The sequence below is a fragment of the Ambystoma mexicanum genome, chromosome 4q (assembly GCF_040938575.1).
Source record: "Ambystoma mexicanum isolate Mex_15411 chromosome 4q, UKY_AmexF1_1, whole genome shotgun sequence".
Classification (NCBI taxonomy): domain Eukaryota; kingdom Metazoa; phylum Chordata; class Amphibia; order Caudata; family Ambystomatidae; genus Ambystoma; species Ambystoma mexicanum.
In genome coordinates this window covers 542,436,190-542,454,717 of record NC_090928.1, presented here as the reverse complement: position 1 = coordinate 542,454,717, position 18,528 = coordinate 542,436,190, and the positions used below count along the sequence as shown (strand labels likewise).

Below are 18,528 nucleotides of genomic sequence, written 5' to 3'. Positions count from 1 at the left end.
CTTCCAACAGCAGTTGCGGGACGTGACTTTCCTTCCTGGCCACAGGTGGAAAGTGAGGGCACTTCTTCAGGAATTCGATAGAGTGTCCTCTTGCCAGGGTATCCAGCACCCAACGGTCGGTGGAGATGGACTTCCACACGCCGACGAACTTCGTCAGCCGGCCTCCCACCGGGGTGCTTCGGTGGGGACCCGAGATCACGGCCGGTTCAGTCCTGCTTGGAGGTGGTGGCCTTGCCGCCCTGGCCACCTTGCCGACGGCGGCGAGGCGCTCCCTGCTTGCCGCGACCCCTGTAGGCCTCCTGAGACGAGGAGCGTGCCGCACTGGCGGTAGGAAGACGAGCCACCGCTGGATCCCTTGGAGGCACCCTGTCTGCCTCCAGAGCTCTGAAAGGGCCGTCGTTGCTGAAGGGCTCCTAGGGCGCGGGCCGTCTCCGTGTCCGTCTTTATGGCTTGGAGGGATTCGTCCACCGCCTTCCCGAACAAGTTGCTGCCGTCGAACGGCATGTCCAACACCCTGGTCTGGACGTCCTGACGGAAGTCGGTCACCCGGAGCCAACCCCGTCATCGTAGGCAAACACTGTTGCCCAGCTGGCGGAACCCGGTATCGGCAATATCGGTTGCCACCGTTATGGCATGGTCCGATGCCACCTCGCCTTCCTGAAGTATTTCCAGGGCCTCGGACCTCTTCTCGTCCGGTAGGCAGTCCAATATGGGGGCCAGCTTAAAGCAGAGCTCCCTGTCGTAACGGGCCACGTATCGCCAGGGCGTTGGCCGCTTTGATCGTCGTTGCTGCGGCTCCTGACCCCGCCGCTTTCCTCTTTGCCGCCGCCGAGACGACCGAGTCTGGCGTTGGCTGGGCCCCGAGGCACAGGGGAGCGGTTTCGGGGACCCGGTACTTCTTCTCGTACCGGTCCCGTTTGGCTGGTGCCGTGGAGGGGTTCTTGAGAACCGACAGACCCTCCTCCCAGATGTCATCGATTAGATACACCGCAATGACAGTCTTCCTCTTGGCCTCCCGGCGTTGATAGAGGAAACCTTCCTTTTTCTGCTCCTCCGGACAGAGCTGGAACAATTCGGACGCCCTGATCATGGCGTGGAATGAGCCAATCTCGTCGGGCGGCGAGGCCCGGGAGACGGGAGACCAGTTCCGTCGCCGTCGCCCTCAGAACCAGTCATCGAGCCCATCGCACCGTCATCTCCCGACTCGTGGGAGAATGAGGAGGGAACTGTAGGCCTTACGGGGGCGAGTGGAGGAGAGGGTTGGGTCCTCTGTCGTTTGTTCTGAGGACTTCCCGACGGGCCAGGTTGCGGGTCCTCCGGCCTGGGCCGTGGTAATCTCGTCCTTATCTCAGAGCATAAGGACTGGATCGCAGACAAAATGGCCGCCCAGCTATCCTGAGGCCTAGGTTCCGGCTGCGCCGGAAGGGAAGGCTGCTCTTCCTCGCCATCGTCGTCTTCCTCGGTTATCTCCCGAGGATCTTCCTTGCGGGATCGAACCTTCTCAAATTGGACTTCGAGATTCCTCACGGCCTCGGTCAGTTCCTCCTCCGAGGCTGACTCGGAGCTCGAGGAGGCTACCGTGCCCCCCTTCGCTTCTTCCATCATGGTGGCCATGACGATGGGCTGAAAAGAGGATTCCCTCCTTGGCGGCAGGGAAACTCTAGTCTCGGAGGCAGTCTCTGCTGGCGGGGTCTCTGCCGGCTTGGCCAGAGTCGCCGCGATCGCCTCGATAGAGGCCTTTGACTGCTGGGTAGGGGCCTTCACCACCTTAGGTGCGTCATGGGCCTTCTCCTTAGGGGGAGGGGCGACGCCTCGCTCCCCCTCTTCCGAGATCGGACGGGGCTTCTCCCAAAGCTTACCCGGGGTCTCGGACTTCCTCTTCCCCAAACCGGAGCGCTGGCTCGTGGTTGACGGTGCCGGGGAAGGCGCGCCCTGCCTGGCGACCGAAGAGCCCGACCTTTCGGCGCTCCCGGAGCCAGCGGACTCGCGGCGCTTGGCCTGGTGTTGGGCCCCCGCACAGGACTTAGAAGCCCGCTCGGACCCTTTCTTCTTCTTCTTCTCACCCGTTGAGCCCTTCTCCAACCAGCTGGCGAGACGGGATCGACGGTCCCTCATAGTCCGCTCCGACAAGTTCTTGCAGAACTGGCAGTCCTTCTCTACATGAGTCTTGTCCCCATGAAGACAGTAGAGGCATCACAAATGTTTGTCTTCCTTAAACACATTCTGCAGCCCGCATCCAGGGCAGCTGCGAAACAGCTTGTGTCCGGGTGACGAACTCGGGTCCTGGGCCATTTCGAAGTTGGCCGCGAATCTTCTGGAATCCTCCAAGAAGTTGATTCGACGAAATCTTCACTCTTGAGGGTCGTAGGAGTAGAAACGGTGGAGCTTGAGGCTCGATTAACCGGAAAAATGTGAAAATTCACCTGAAAAAGCGCGAAACACGCAGTAAAAGCTCGAGAGCTAAGCACGAGGACTCCCAACACTTGAACGTGCGGTAAAAATCTGAAGAAGGCTGCCAGAGGCGGGGCTTAGGTAGAGGGCAGTCATTGGCTGTGGTCAGCATGACGCAGAGATCAGTGATTGGTTACTACTACGAAAGACAGATCAGAAACGAAACCGATACTGATTTTTCTTTACCGAGGATTCCCAGCCTGATGACTGGGAATATTCATGAGCATGTGAATCCATGCCAGACCCCATGCTGGAGAAACATTTTTATATATGAAGTTGGGAACACGGTTTGGTTCATTTGGGCACAAAAGAAATCTGTCTGAACAGTCATGCTCTCTCTTGCTGCCAACATCCTAAATACATGGCTGCTCCTCTGAATTCCTGTCCTTTAATGGTATATATACTCTTTAATTAACCTACTGTTAATTTGTATGTTTGCTGTGGTTTTGCTTCTTTGAAGCATGCCAACTTCCCCCTTTTAAAAAACCCAATCGACACCTCCTTCCTTCGAACTAACACAGGGCAGCATACTGTACTTACTTAATATATTTGTGCTTAACATATGAACATATTTGCCATGAATAACACAATGATGGCGAAGTGCTAAAGTAGGTATCAGAACAAAGGTGTCTGGGCTTCAATGTCACCATGTGCTGCCCTTTCATATACGTTTCTGTCAAATGAAAGTTTTAACTATGAAACAATACTTTCCTCTTAACAAAGCACAAACGAGATAACCCATTTCCCACCCGGATATCAAAAGGGATAAGTTCACTTTCGGAATGTACTAAAAGCTGCCATTTTAACAGGTACGCGGAAAGTTCTAAGATTTAGACCATGAAAAAAATACAATCCTCACCTTTTGTGCCAAGACGATGTATTTCCTCTACCAACAGACCGACTTCATGATCAACGTTCATTGTTGTACCTAGAAAAAAATTAAATGATATTTAAGCACTTATTGTTAATCTTGGCGTCCCTAGAACAATGGAAACCTAGAAAGAACCCAAGATATATATTTAGTGCAGATTTAGAGCGAAGACATGTTGGTTAAAACACCTCCCTCACAATCTAGGTATGTTGAAATCAGTGCTCATCTTCAATCGCTTTAGGTGTTTTCTATTTGGTGTTCCAAACCTTGCAAAAAGCGTGGGGGCTATTTCAAATCTGTCGGAAGGCTCAGACATACCCACGTCCCCTGGCTGGTTTGTGCTCCAGACAGCATCTTAATTTTGCTGCTGAGTCCTGCTAGTGGCCTCACTCCTTTAACCCGGTTTCCATTAGTTAAGTATATTCAGTACGGGCTGCTCTCAAGGTGCAGGTTCCCTTGGCTCGCCAGGAGGCGCCTGGTCACGCTCATCCCACAAGCCTCACATTAGTGGTCTTCCCTTTGCCGGTTGGTTCCTTCTGTTCATACAAGAACGACAACGCACATTCATCCCCCGCAAGTAGGCATCACTAAGGCCTTCAAGGATGACCTTTCCACAGAAATTGGTGTATCCAGAGTTTCTGGCTGCCAGGTCATTGCATCCTGGGGCGAGTGGTCTCTGGTCTTTAAAAAATCCTTCAAACACCCAATCCTTGTTCTACCACAGACAGGCAGATTCACATTCCTAGCTTTACCTCATAGGGACTGTGGTAACGGGCCTGTTATTTTCTAGCCAGGACTAAACATCTACCTAAGAGTACCATCATATCCAATAGACCTACTGCAGAACATGCCCCGCAGTGCCACATAGATCACCTCTCTGGCACTGTAGGTTTTGCACTGTTTACTGATCGGTCGCCAAGTTACAATCAAGGCATTACACATAAAATGCTCTGAAACTCATAAAACATGTTCAGATTGGGTGGAAGGAATAAGGAATTCTTATCAAATAAACTCCCTAGCTCAAGGCCAGAACCTGAATACCTGAACCCAGAATGGAAAGTCTTTGTTAAATCTCACTCAGAACAGAGTCCAGAAATGTGAAATATACTTCAGAATCACAACCAGAACATGTTAGACCTCCTTGCTTGTAGGAAAGCCCTGAACACCTGGATGACCCACACTTTCCATACTCCCCCCGCCCCCTAAGGAAATTCAACCTCAAACCTAGTTACACAGGTAAGCAGCTACTCATAACCATACAATGATGGCACAGTAATGAGCATTAATGTTTACACCAGTCACTGGAGATACTCTAGCTTGCAGATCATGAGGGGTATACAAGAGGAGTGCTTTCCAGAGCTTGACGGTCTGTACGGAGGATGAAACAGCAACCAGGTAAGATTGAGAAACTTAACAATTTGTGAATTTTAGGGTAGAGGCTGCATCTCCATCGTTAGCTGTGATGTTTGTTTTGAAGACCCTTCGAAACAATTCCCTGGTGCTCTCAGTAAGTTATGCATAAACTTTAAGAGAAATATGTCAGGGGACTAGTAGCCATTAGTGCACGTCCACTGCTGGTGATCTAAGTGCCATTATGGCCCAAACTCTAGGCATGACACAGAAGAGCTCAATGCTTCTGAGAAGATGAAATCTGGACATTACCAACAGGTTGCCTAGAGAAGCTATCAAGAGATCAGAATCTAGGGTAATGGACAGCTTCTCACCCCTTGGATAGTTTAGGTGGAGTGGCAAGCCTCTGCAGGCACAACAGGGGAGGCTTGTCAGCTGGCTAGTTTCCACTGATCATAATCTCAGTGTTTCCTATGCTAGATTTCATGTAACTGAGGGTCATGTGCCAGAATGATTTTATGTAGACAATGGCCAAGACCTACATTTGTCAATATGAAACAAAACAGTGTACAGTTTGCAGCCAGTCTTCACAATATGGATTGTGGACTCCTCACAAATGGAGAACAAGAGGCATTTGAAGTGTTTATTTTAATTCTACATAAAGTGTTAGGATGTTAGTTCAAGTGTAACTAAAAAGGACCAGGATAAAGGTGTCCAAAAGAAGTGCAGGGTAATGTTCCAAAATTATCGAACTATAACATGTGGAAAGGGTCAAAGGGTTTCCCAATCAAGAACGTACCAAAGTGTTACTCAAAGCAATATCCAGTGTTCCAAAATTCCAAGAAACTTCCCAAAGTTCAATAAACCATCCTCCAGTGTTTAAACAAAAGTATCTTAGGTTGTAGAAACATAAATGCAACTATGCCGTCTGATTATGTATTGGCCTAAGCACACTGTACCACTTTCGCATCATGAAACAATGTCACAAAATGTGAACCTGAAACTACTGCTTGAGAAGCCATTTTGTGTAAGGAGGCCATTTTGAGTTTTTGTTCTACTTTCTGCTCGACGCATATATATTCTGGTTTTCAGCTTGTGCACAGTAACCGACTGCTGCTTGAACTTTGAGTTGCTTCGGGAAGATCAAGGTAACAGGCGATGGAAGGCAAGAGGCCACGGCGGCCATCTCGTCTCCATCAGAAATCTACCGATTCCAATGACAGGGCATCCCAAAATGGAGGACGCTCAGGGCACTAGTCAATTCAGCACGGAGCTGCCACCAGCCTGTACCCTGCTCTGTGGGCCACCCAAAGGTGCCCAAAACATACACTAGGGGCACAGGGTTGCACCCCTGCCCATGGGTGCCATAAGGGTATCCCATGGGTCTGTTCACCAAAACCAAAAGAGCTGCACCGCCAGGAGTCCCACATGAACTGAGCAGACAACATGACATTACACATGATAAAAAGCATTAAAGGACAAGGATACGGAGGCCCTGTCCCTCCGATGCATTTCCAGCATCACAGTGGGGTTGCCTGAGGCTCGCTCCAGACCCACCGCCGCGCTAACTTACTACGTTTTCTGGTGATCCCACTGTCCGGTCCCCACATGCGAACTGGACACGCTATGCTCTATATGCTGTTTACAGCTCCATCCAGCACATCATGTGCGTTTCGCCGTTCCCGTTTCGGGCCTCCACAGGTCCCCGTGTCTCTGCTTATGCCCCACTGTGCATCTTGAGTGGCTGGGTCAGTGTTTAAGGGTTGGATGCGGCCTCGTATTATGTTTTATGGCACTTTGTGCTGACCGGCTTTGCAGGATGATTTACAGGGGCCCGCCGCCAGTTGCAAGTGTATTCATTACACTTCGCCCCCTTTGTCCTCCATTGTAACGTTGTAGCAATGTTATTGGGGCATCGCGGTGTGCTTTCAGCGGATTATTTGTAAATCCGATCGTTGCATTTCTTCATCCGGTGCTTCGGCAGAGGTAGCGAGCTCCCGCAGTGTTTTCTTCTGGGCAGCCACTCGGTGTGCCCAACAGCTCTGAACTCCCAGTGCGCGCGTCCCTATTGAATATGCCGGTGCTGTACCTGTCTTTGTATGGGCCACCGGCGTGCGTTTCAAACCGCTGTGTAGCACTGGGAAATTCTTGTTCTTTCCCTCGCCCGAGACCGGGCATTCTCACATGTGTCCATTAACGCTTCACTCGGCTGCAAGCGGCCGTCTCCAAACTGAAACTATGTAGCAAGTCAATTCCTTTGTTCGCCTCGGGCTGCCATTTTGTTTCCTTTGCCTCAGCGCCGCTACAATTTTCGGCGGACTGGATGCACGCGAGTCACTGTACTAGTCCGCTCAGCATTACGCACCAGTCGTGCTACAAGTATTCGTCTGGCCGCACATGCAATTTTTGTGCGCTGTGTGCAGATTTTGCGTGCCGTCTGGACGGATCAGTTTAGGATCGGCAGGAGCCCCTCGGTAGACGCATCTTCTACATGGCCCTGAAGGCACGCCTCCCCACGTCACTATGGTTAGGGGTAAATCTTTTGTAACTGGAACCGTGACCACTGCCCCAGGGAAACCCTGCATATACATTACCTTGATTGACAATGGGGATTCTCCCACCCCAATGCAGGATTTGGTTGTTCCTGTGTCTGTAAGAAAAGAAAGTGCTCTGTCCCATTTTCACTGCTACCTCGGGTTCCTTTTCAGGGTCATCAATTACTGCTAGGACTGGACCCTCTGGCTCTCTGTGGGCCCCCCTATTGTTGCGTGCAACTTGGTGGGAAAAGATTTTCCCCTACAACGCTGACCCAGGTATAAATTGAGCACCAGGTTTTGTCCTAGCACCACTGCGATCCCTTCTGCCTTTGCTGGTGGTTGCGTCACCGCTGAGCCCCCTATCCGTTATCCCTCCATGTATCTTTGTCCCACCATGCTGTACGGGCATCTGTGTTAGTTGTGGTTGTGCCAGAAGAAGCTGCATCTGCTGCAGTACTTTGCTGTACCCCTGTTGCTGAGCCACTTGGATCGCTTGTGCTTGCTGCACAAAAAGGACAGGTGCCCCATGTTCTGGCATATGTAACAGCCCGAAGACCCTGTCACCTGGCCCTCTATACCCCCCCTCTTCCTATGGGAAAGAATCTCCCATGCATGCAATTCCTTTGTGGTGGGGTTCCCCATGTTTGTGTGTATTACGGTTGCAGATAACCCCCTTGTTGCGGTACGTTTCACGTGGGAAACCCTCCCTGTGATGCGGGTGCCACTGCTGCAGCGTCTGGCACGAGCATTGCCCATTCCATTTTGCATTTTGCCCATTTCTTTTGCGCCAGTTTGTTTTCTGCTTTGGCAGCATTTTCTGCCACCGGTGTCTCGCTTTTTGTTTTTGTTTGCAATAATGTACCATCGTTGCCTGCATTTCGGGCCAGCCCTCAGCTTCTATGCCCACATTCTTATCCAACAATGCCTGTACTTCTGTTGGCAGTCCCTTTATCAGTATGTGATAGAAAAAGGGTATGCATTCATTCCAAAACATTCACGTCCCTTGCATCCATAGGTCCTGTACTCGTTTCGGGATATATTTTTCTTCTTTTTGGTAGCACAGAGCGGAAACCTATGTTTTTCTTGCAAGCGCAGCGGCACACGCTATTTTGGTTGCTAGATTAAACTGAAGCGCCCGCCTTTTGTTGCATCTCTTCAGATTGGGCGAATACCATATGTCGAGACGATACAAAGCTTGTAGGCGTTTGGTTGGTTGCCCACCCATTGATTGACCATGTGTATAAAGTATTAGGCATTTTGCAGGCACTGCTATTAGATGCCCTCAAAAACCCAAGCTGTGGGCATTGCCAATGCTAGTTTCTAATTGTATTCCATCTTCACAAGTGTTGTGTAACAACATCTATGTATCATCATTGGCTTTCACTAGGCTCAATCTATGTAACCATATAGAATCATCTTTACACAATGGACAAACTTCAGGCCTGACAGATTCTGCTACAGCCCGGCAACCCGACATCAGACACTCTACTGCTCTGCTTCCCTTTTTTCTATCATTACCTCATTTGTAATACCATTACGGTTATGTTTTCTGTAGAAAGATACAGAAGCTACTGCTAGCTGAACCCCATGTTACGAAAGGGTAAGAAAGCCCAAGGTCTCGCCGTTTCACCAGATGTTGCAACAAACGGTCACCTTTAGGCAAACGTCTGGTAGCACCCATCTGGAATTGGGCCACATAAGCTGCATCCTCTATAATGTGCAGAGATGGTTCTGACAACTCCATGTGACTTGTGAACTCTCATAATCTCTACTGTCATTTGTGCCTAATAAGAAAACACTTGTGTATCTCTCAGCCCTGGCTCAGCAAGTCTCATTGTTCTATTGTCACTCAAAACAAACGTTTATTCTCCACACAAGAAGCTCATTGTTTTTCAAACTCAAAAGATCATGACTGAAGACAGTGGTTTTGAAGAAACCACCTCCTAAATCAAACAAATTTATGAATGTTCATGTGGACATTGAAGTCAAGAAACCAGTGCCTCGTGTGAGAACATTGTCCTACTGTCAAAGTAAAATTATACAGATTAAAAATTCAGTCATGATTAGGAACTCCAAATTGCCATTTACAGAACCATTAATTGAGCAAAAACGCAAACAAATTTACTCCAGATTTTCTAATCAAGGATAACAATTGAAATTCTAGATTAAATTAGGGGATTCACGTCATTGCGGAAAAAGGGCCTTTTCATGTTTAGCATGTAGCCCAAAATGATCACCACCAATGTAGCATTTTTAGAGCGTCTAGGCTTGCCCATGGTTTGCAGACTGCTTCTCCGCTCCGCCAGGGGTATCCAGTCCCTAGTCTGGTGGAGCAATGATAACAAGCTAGGAAGAAGATTAGGGGAATCCAAAGTGGGAAATAGATGCTGAAAACAAAGGGACTAAGATGCATTGTGGGAATATTGTTTTGTGGTAGCATGGGTGCAGGTCAGCCCTGTTAAGTGGACCATAGTTCTGCTACAGAGCAGGTGGATGAGGTCTTTACATTTTGTGATAATTGGGTTGTTTGCGCAAAGCAGATTCAGAAAATCTTAAGTTAGTACACAATGAAGTGGTTAATGCGCTAGTGGCTCGAGATCGTGCTCAAACAATCCTGGAATTATGCTGGTTTATTGCCCGTGAATTTTCTACCCCAGGTCAAACATCAGAATGTTAATGCTGGGACTTCAAAGCCTAAACCAAGAGTGGCCTAATCAAGAAAAGACTGTAAAAGGTGAATGTTGTTGCTAACAGAAGGCATCAGTATGAAGTGTTCAAATTAATACCGCAACATTAAAAAACCTGGCACTTTGATGTCAAAAAGGCTATTAATGGTTTCTTCAGTATCATGTCATGCTAAACTACATATAGTGAGGAAATATACCCTGGACACGCTATGCAGGCTGTGTTCAGACTGTGTAGAAGGTGGCTGTGTCACCATGCACCGGGTTTACCTGAAGTGGTGGCTGGGCAGATGCCAGCCTGGATGTGGCCCACATGACACTCCACGGGCATCCCATTCAGACGGGCACCACCCCCTTTACACCACAGGCATGCAACACATTCCTGTCCGTGTTCCGTGCATGCACGGTTCATTCATTCATTTATCTTTGTGCCTCAAAAACCACAGAGGCTTGTATCCAGACTCGCTTGTATGCCACTTCCGGGTTTTAGATCGATGCAGCCTTATCAGCTTGTTGCAGCATCTCTCGCTCCCTGGAGCCATTACCTTACCCAGTTTTTCTCTTTGGTCTCTTTGTCCCTACCCTCCGTCTCCCTGTGACTTGCTGGGTCAGTTCTCCTCCTTGGAGTGCTCTGTGGTCTCTCTTCCTTTGTGGACGTGCGCCTTCTTGGTCTTAATTGCCACTTCCTGGGAACACTCTTACCACTTGCCCACCACTTACTACTACCTTGAGTCCATTTGGCCACCTTTACTCTTCGCTAAATGATGCCTCATTTTACGGTCGATACCTGCTCTGGCTTGCCACCCACCTCAGTTCTTGAACTGTCCCTCTCCATGTTAACTGTGGGCGGAGATTCCATGGCATTGGGAGACTATCACCACAGGCTGAGTTCTTAAGCGTCTAGTCTAGTGGTGGCAGGCTCCACTGCCACACTTTCGCCATTGTGAGAAACCTGAAGGTGTCTCCCTGGCTAGACCTCGGGGATCTGTCATCCAGGTGGCCAGGACACAGCCATCGTTATTGGATCCAGTGCCTGGGGGTGGTGGTGGACCAGTGAGGGAGGATCACCTGGATGGGGGGGGGGGTTCCCACAGGGGGTGGGACCCCCAAAGGGGGAAGACGCGGTATTCCCCTTCTTTCAATGCCTTTTCCCCATCCCATCACGTAGGGCATTCAAAACCACTAACCCCCTTCCCTTTACAGACATCGCACGACAACCCAGAGAATGGACTAACACCAGAGCGGTTTACCTGACCTGTCCCAAAGGGTCAGGCAAAGTCAGGCAATTGGTCAGAATCACACAGACCCGACGGCCCTTTCCCTTCCCCACAGGGATAAAAGGTGGAGCAAGAGAGCATAGTACAAACAAGGCAGACCACACAACGAGACAGCTATCCAGGTCCGGCAGTTCAAGAGGAGAAAGGCAGAGAATAGAGAAGCTGACAAGGAGAGAGACAACCTTGCCCTCTCTGACCCAGACCCGCGAAACCTCAGCAGAGGGAATCGTAAAACAGAGGACAATAGCCCAAGTGTGCTGCAACAGATGTCAACAGTACACAGAGCGTGTCCATGCTGACAAGCAGGAGTGAGGTAAATTCCTGCTACCGTGGTACCGAACTTGACTCCAGTTACGAGGAAAGCCAAGCGGTTCATCACAGCTGGTGAGTCGAGGGAAGAGCCGATAAGGTCCGGGCTGTGGTGAATGAAAGACACAAAGTGGCAAGTTGAACTAAGTTCAAAGAACTGTAAAGGTATTGAGGGGAGACCAGTTGCAGAAGGAACCGGCACCATGTGGGTGCTAACTCAACAGACTCTGGTCGATCCCCGTCTGAGTGAAACTAGTTACCAGAAGGGCGTAGGAGAGCCGCCAAGTAGGTTTAAGTTGTCATACAGGAGGTCAAGCAAAATCCCCATACAGTCGAAACCCTTTGACTTAAGAACTGTGAGAAAGCAAGGGAAGTGAATCCTGCAAACATTTGTTAATGTGAAGTTGGCAAGAGTGAACCAGACGGAGGGATGCGGACGAGAAGGGGGCAAGTCTTAAGTGCCAAGAAACACTGTGTTGACAAGAGTGAACCCGAACGAGGGATGTCCACAGGAACGGTTTAAAAAGACATTAAGAGTTGTGAAGGAAGGAAAAGTCATAGTGAACTCTGTGGAGGCAGGCTAAGAGTAAAGAAGGTTCAACGCCTGGAAGAAGGGGACCCAAGTGAAACCAGGAAACAAACTTACATTTGTTGAAGAAACCTTTTGTTTTGCTGCTTGAACACGCCAGGCCCTCGAAGGCAAGAGACTTTCAAGAAAAACGAGACTTGGCCATCGAGGCTCCTGATAAACTGGAACAGAACTGTCGACTCGTGCTGGGGAAGCTCGAGTGTGCTGGGCTCCAAGATCCCTCCTTGCCCCGTGCTCAAAATGTGGGGAAGGGAGAACCAAGCTACCGCATCCTGACATTATTTGAGAACACTTCTTTCTTTTCTTGAAAACCATCCCACACCTTTTTGTAGTAGTTGTAAGGTTTGGCAATAGGTTTCTTAGTAGCAGCCCTTTCTATTTGACACAACGCCGCTAAAACTGCCTTTTTTTCATTTGATGGTCGATGCGTGCTCCCATCTTAGATTTAGAATAGGTGTTTTTTCCAACCTGCATATAGTTTACTAAGCACCCTTGAGCTGTGATCACTTGCGTCTGTCTTTACTGTTGCCACCACACCATTTAAGACTTTCACAGGATGACTTTGTGGACTGTCAGCTGAATTTAAGTTACAAGAAATAGAGTATGCGACAGCAAGATGATGTGGATGCACAACAGGGTGCATAGGCAGGGAAGGGCTTGCATTGTATAACTTTCTGCAACCTAAAACATACATTAATGCAAGGAAATGTGTGATGAAACAACATTTTCGCGGGTGCGCAAGCCTACTTTTTTTTATTTTTAGATTATAAAATTTGCTCCTCTAATGAGGCCTTACTTTCTAAATGCTCAGTGCTCAAAAAGTATAGTATACATATATGCTCTTTCATGGACCCAGTCTACTGAGATTCCAGCAACTGCCTTGTGGTTTGCCAACATGGCAGACTCAGAGTAACATGTACATTACCAAAACAGCCTGCTGTAATCGAATCTATTTCAACAGGCATGGGTTGCCCTTAACAGTTGGCACCCATGATTGAAATAACTGAATCCCCAAGGCCTGGTTGCAGGTTGATTAAACATACATATGAAGCTATATCTGTATCAATATAGTGGTCTGTGAGGAAATTCAGTTCTACCTTTTCAAACCCACTGATGTAATTGTATGATCAACTGGTTTCCTGTAACTCCAACAGTTGTCAAAGAAGATGTCCATTACTGTCTGGGGCGCAGCAACACCAGGGTCCTGGGCCCTGGGCCCAGCCATGAAGGCTGCATGTGTTCTATGACTGGGTAGACTTCACCTTCCCACAGGGACAGGACACACCCTCACAAGGAAGGATTGGCTTCAATGCTTCAAAAACGGCTCCTCTGCAAGCACAACAGAGCAGTCACGCCAGTGGACAATTACTGGAGTATTTTCGATCAACAGGAAGCCCTAAGGGCTGCAATATTGGGAAGCTGTGGAGAGGGTATATCCTCCGAGGAAGGCTTTTCCATCTTGAAAATGTTTAGGCACAACTCCTTCCTGAAGATAAAGCAATCTGGCAGCTGACATGAGAAGGCAAACAGCAGATGAGATCGATTCCTTCGAGAAGGTTAGAAACTGACCAATCTCCTGTAGCAAAATTGTTATTATACGGGTAACCTTTGTACTGAAGAGGAAGGATTTCACCAGAAACGTATTGGGGCATCAGTCTACCAAAGGTCTGCTGCCACTAGGGGACTCGGCGGGGTGGGGGTATGGGTTATGAGCATTTCCAAGGAAAGAGCTAGGTCTCCCCGCAACCCCAGCCAGTTCATTGGGATATTTGGAGTGCCCTGCTGCTGGAAACGTCTGCCTGCTGCTGAAGCACTAGTATTCCAGCTCTGCCCATTGGAAGTGGCACACCTGCTAGCATTCTATGGCAACCTTCCTGGCTGGGAAGGGCAGAAGCAGCACTTGCTTTCCTCTGAGATCCTGGACAGGGTCCAATAGCAATGCAGAATAAAAAGTAGCAGCCTTGGGCTCCGTTTCCTGCTTCAAACTGCTTTTGAGTCAACTCAACTGCTCTCCAGTTGTTTTCAAGCCTCTACACGAGCCAACAGAGGTTCCTTTGATTCATCATCTCCTGCTTGTTCTTCAGCTTCATCAATCCGATTGCTGCTGCAGAACAGCATTGCATCGTTAGAAGCTAGCTGAATCGGCTCACTGTTGCAGTTGAATAAACACAACAAGAAACGTAGTGCCGAACTATGAATATTTACATGTCTCCTGATTCCAAGGTTCATTTGGGCCTAAACCGATAGCCACTTCATTAAGTGCACAGCGTTTGCCTTGCGCTGAACCAGCTACACAGTCTCCATGCAAACTCGTCCACATGAAAAGCACCCAGAAGCCCGTCCCCATGCTGGCCAGCTCCAAGGTTAAAAAGGTATAAACAGTGGTTCTGTCCCATTGGCCTGTTTTTAAAGGAACAGTGACAATTAAGACCCTTGCCCTTTACCATTTCAAAATACAGTTAACACATTGCTGCAAAGATAATTGCCCGCAAACCCTGGTCATCATATACAGCACGACCCTTTAAAGTTTGCATATTCCATCTATTTAGTTACAGAAGGGGTAGTTTGTGTTTTTATTAAAGGATTTTTTACATAACTGATTGGACATTGCTATTATTTTAGTACCTCTAATGGTTTGCATGCTTCCTTGCTGGCTCGCACCCCTCTTGAACAGTATAACCTGCCCTCAGCCAATACTGCCTTAAAGAGGCATACCATTCAGGTCATGCCGGTTCTACCTTTATGATTCAGATCACTGCTGGTTTAGTACTAGCGTGGGGCTGAGTAGTAATTTATAAACCACTACCCATCCCTGTACTCCGGCAGAGCAGTAGAAGTCACAAGGGCAGGGGGAAGGAGGGTCACAATATCAGTCTTAAGTGTTCTCAAAGTCAAACTTTGCAAAGAATGTGAGCCCTGCTACTGAGAGCGAACAATCGTTTCTATGGGATAGTGCCCACTTTGAAGGGCAACAATCACATTCTAATGGACATCCAGCACCAAAACGCAAGGCAATTCTCCACTGAGCAAGAGGACCAACACCAAACCAGACATGTGTTTCTGCTTTGATGGAATTCGTATGAGAGGCAGGGCAATGTATCTCTAGGATCAGATAACAAGGGGTCCATGTCTGGATTAGCCATACAAACTTAGGGTGAAGCTTCAAGTGTTTCAAAGTTTGCAAAAAATGCAAGAACCCCTTGACTGAGAACAAAAGGCAAAAGAGCCCGCTCAGGAGGATCTGCAATCACGTTTTAGCTCACTTCACCTTACGGGACATTCCCATTTGAATCGGAGTCCTGTACTTCCTACAAAAGGTCGACAGAACATAGTTGCTCATTAGATTTGAAATAGAAAGAAATTGTGACTAACCCGTGGTTAAAGTGGGAGAGAAAAGTACAAGGTTAGCGTGCTTGACAATAACTCACCTTTCCCTTCAGGTCTACTCCTCTAAAAAAGTAAACAGTGACCAAAAATACAAACATTCTTAGAGCGTGTGCTCCAAAATGGATTTGGACATTAGGGTCATAGCCCAGAATAGGGGTGTTGAAGAGACTGTTGGAAGGTTTTTATTTTGGCATATTAAAAAGGAACATATGGGCTGTGCTGAAGATGCCAACACCGAAACAAGGGTTTGTTCTTAAGCATCACATAAAAAACGACTAAAAGTGACTATGCTCTATGGTTTAATAATTTTGTTATTTAAATTTATAAAGCGCACACCGGCCCGGGGTCATCGCGGCGCTGTTACAGTGCGCTTGCTTGGTTATAGTTACAGAGATAAACATAGCAGGTGTTAGTTACAGTGGTTGTCATTGTTAGCAGCATTTCATTTAGAAAGACACAGTGGGGAAGTTAGATACATCCATCACTCGGTTATTGTGGCCTTGCCCAAGGAGGCAGTCGGACCATGGTCTGTGGGGTAAAAGGGAAACTGGGTGAAGGATACCATTAAAAAAAAAGGAAAACGTGGTAAAAACCAGGGAGACAAAAAAGTATACTTAACTCTCAACATGTAGGAAAAGAAAATAAGGGGGAATGATGGTTAGGATGAATATTTCGTTTTGAGTGTTTTGACCAGGAAAAGAAGTATTGAAAAGAAGGGATGAGCGCTTCCCTCACTGGCCAACATACATTTGTTGGGGGCAATTTATGACTGCAATTCATCAGGCATAGTATTAAAACCGGTCAAAATACAAAATAAATGTCATCCTGGAAAAGCAACTTGGAAAAGAGCATTGGAGTTCATGAAATCAAAATATTCTCAAATATCTCTCTCCTTCAAAGGTTTCCAGAGGCAGCATAGGTGAGCATGCAACCGGCTGTGTTTGGTGGAGGGATAAAGCAAACAGAGGTTTTAATACCCTCCTCCCCCTCCCACACAGACCCTCTCAAATGCAACAGTTGCTTACTTTAAGTTTAAAAAAGGTCCTATGTTGTGCCGTTAAGTGAATGGAGAAGTCAATTAACACTGCTACAGTGTTGATGTCCAACTGTCGAATTTCCTGGAGGTTACATGTTGAGGGTAGGTGTGGGAAGGCATTCACAAACGGGGAAAGGAAGCGCAGATTGTTCAGTTATGTACTTGCCTGATCCCTAAATGCTCTTGGGGCGTCTCAAAAGCACTGAAGGAGACCGAGAGGGTGGGGGGGTGGCGTGAATAGGACAACAGAACGTGTTCATGTCGGAAGTTAGTTTTCATCAAAGATATTTTATGTGACCGTTTTGTAATTGATTTCAATACGGCACTTCACCCAAGTCAACGCCTAGCGTGTAATACACAACTGAAATCCTTATTTATTTGTGTCTAAAAGCTCTTTTATTCTCGATGTAACATTCATATCACGCCCCTTACTTGGAACCCCCCCCCCGGTCACAATGAACCAGGAATTAGGCTGGTTTGCAAAGTTAAAATATTTATGTAGTTCACAATATAATCACACTATGTTTAATAGTTATACAATAATCACCAATGGGGTGAGGTAACACTAAGCAATCTCTTTAATCACAAGACGTAATAGTGAGCAAAACAATTCAGCACAGAAAAAATACGTGTGTGTGTGTGTGTGTGTGTTCAGATCAAATAGCAGTGTGGTTACTATTTCCCCCTGCATACACCTCGACCTCCTACAAGCAATGTAACGAGATAGGAGGATAGAGAGCAGGTATTCCAGAATGCAGAACTCAAACAAGTGTGTCAATCCCAATTTCCAAGAAACAGAACTGATTGGCAACTGTCAAAATGGTTTTAAAGTTATCTGAGAATGGATTGGGTAAAACACTAAATTTGGCTTAAATTGCTGAAATTGTGTAAATTCTACTGGGAGCCGCTTAGGATAGTTGCAGACAAACACTAGCAATGATTTGACATGAATAAGCAATGTGCAAACTTAAAATAGAGGTTGGGTGCAATAAAAAGAAAAAAAAATTTAAAAAACTTTTACACGTGTAATGTTTTGCCAAAATTAAAATTTGTGTCAAACTTTTCCGTGCGCTGTAATCGCGATTGTGGGAGAACTATAGGGATTTGCAAAGCTGTGGGTGTTAGCTACAAGTAGAAGTTGAAATTTTGTTTCTAGCATAACATTTGAGGAAGTTATGGACGTTTTAGTAGAGGTCGTTTTTCTGAGATAGGCGCAAGAATGAGAAAACAGGGATGCGCTTTCAAAAGACAGGATTTCATTACAATAGGGGATGACTATGAAGAAGCAAATACCACACGGAAACACAGCCACTGGACCAAGGCGCCACTGGATCCGGGCAACTGCCTGCCGAGGAGCTTGCCTTCTTCAGATGAAATATATGAGCACAAAAGATATTTAACAATACTACTACCGAAGGAGATCGTAGGGATAATATAGAGAGTTCAGGCAATTCAAAAAGATTTCTAACAATGCAGGTTCTGAAGACTAAGATCGGATGGATTTAGATAGCGATAGACTATGGATAGTACATATGCTAGTGACACAGTCCTATTCTATGGATACTCACTATATATGTTTGAACAGAACCGTCAGGAATTCTGGTCCGTCAAGATCAGGGATTCAGCTCAGAAATTCTGCTGGGCACACCGGACTGGACAGGGTCTGCAACGGCTCGGGTCACAGCTATCTGGTCACAGCACGGCACTGGTAATAATTCTTTTAGCAGGAAAGCAGTTACAGCACAGACCGGCTGTTTTTGTTCCCCTTAGATTTTGTGGGGTTCTTTCTAGTCCTGGAAACTCCAGGCCCAGTTGAAAATGGTTCAATTAATGAAATGGGCCTTGCTGCTTGCCAAGTTTCTGGAGTCAGGAGCAAGGAATATGGATGGATCGGCTTCAGGGTGCTTCGCCAGGATCCGGATAGTGGGTGAATCGGTGTCCTTCTAAGTCCTCAGCTTTCTCTATTTATGCATATGATAAGGGGGTGTGTATGCTGGATTATCCTAAGCGCGCCCCCTTTCCAGGCTATTGGCTAGA

General features: G+C 47.4%; 1 protein-coding gene across 1 annotated transcript in view; it reads right to left on the bottom strand.

Moving 5' to 3' along the window:
- Positions 1 to 18,528, bottom strand: part of ABRACL (ABRA C-terminal like) — a 152,906-nt gene that overhangs the window by 92,405 nt on the left and 41,973 nt on the right. The window contains exon 2 of the mRNA XM_069608111.1: positions 3,311 to 3,379. Coding sequence (XP_069464212.1) covers positions 3,311 to 3,371 — 61 coding nt within the window. The 5' untranslated portion in view covers positions 3,372 to 3,379. The remainder of the gene's footprint in view (positions 1 to 3,310; positions 3,380 to 18,528) is intronic.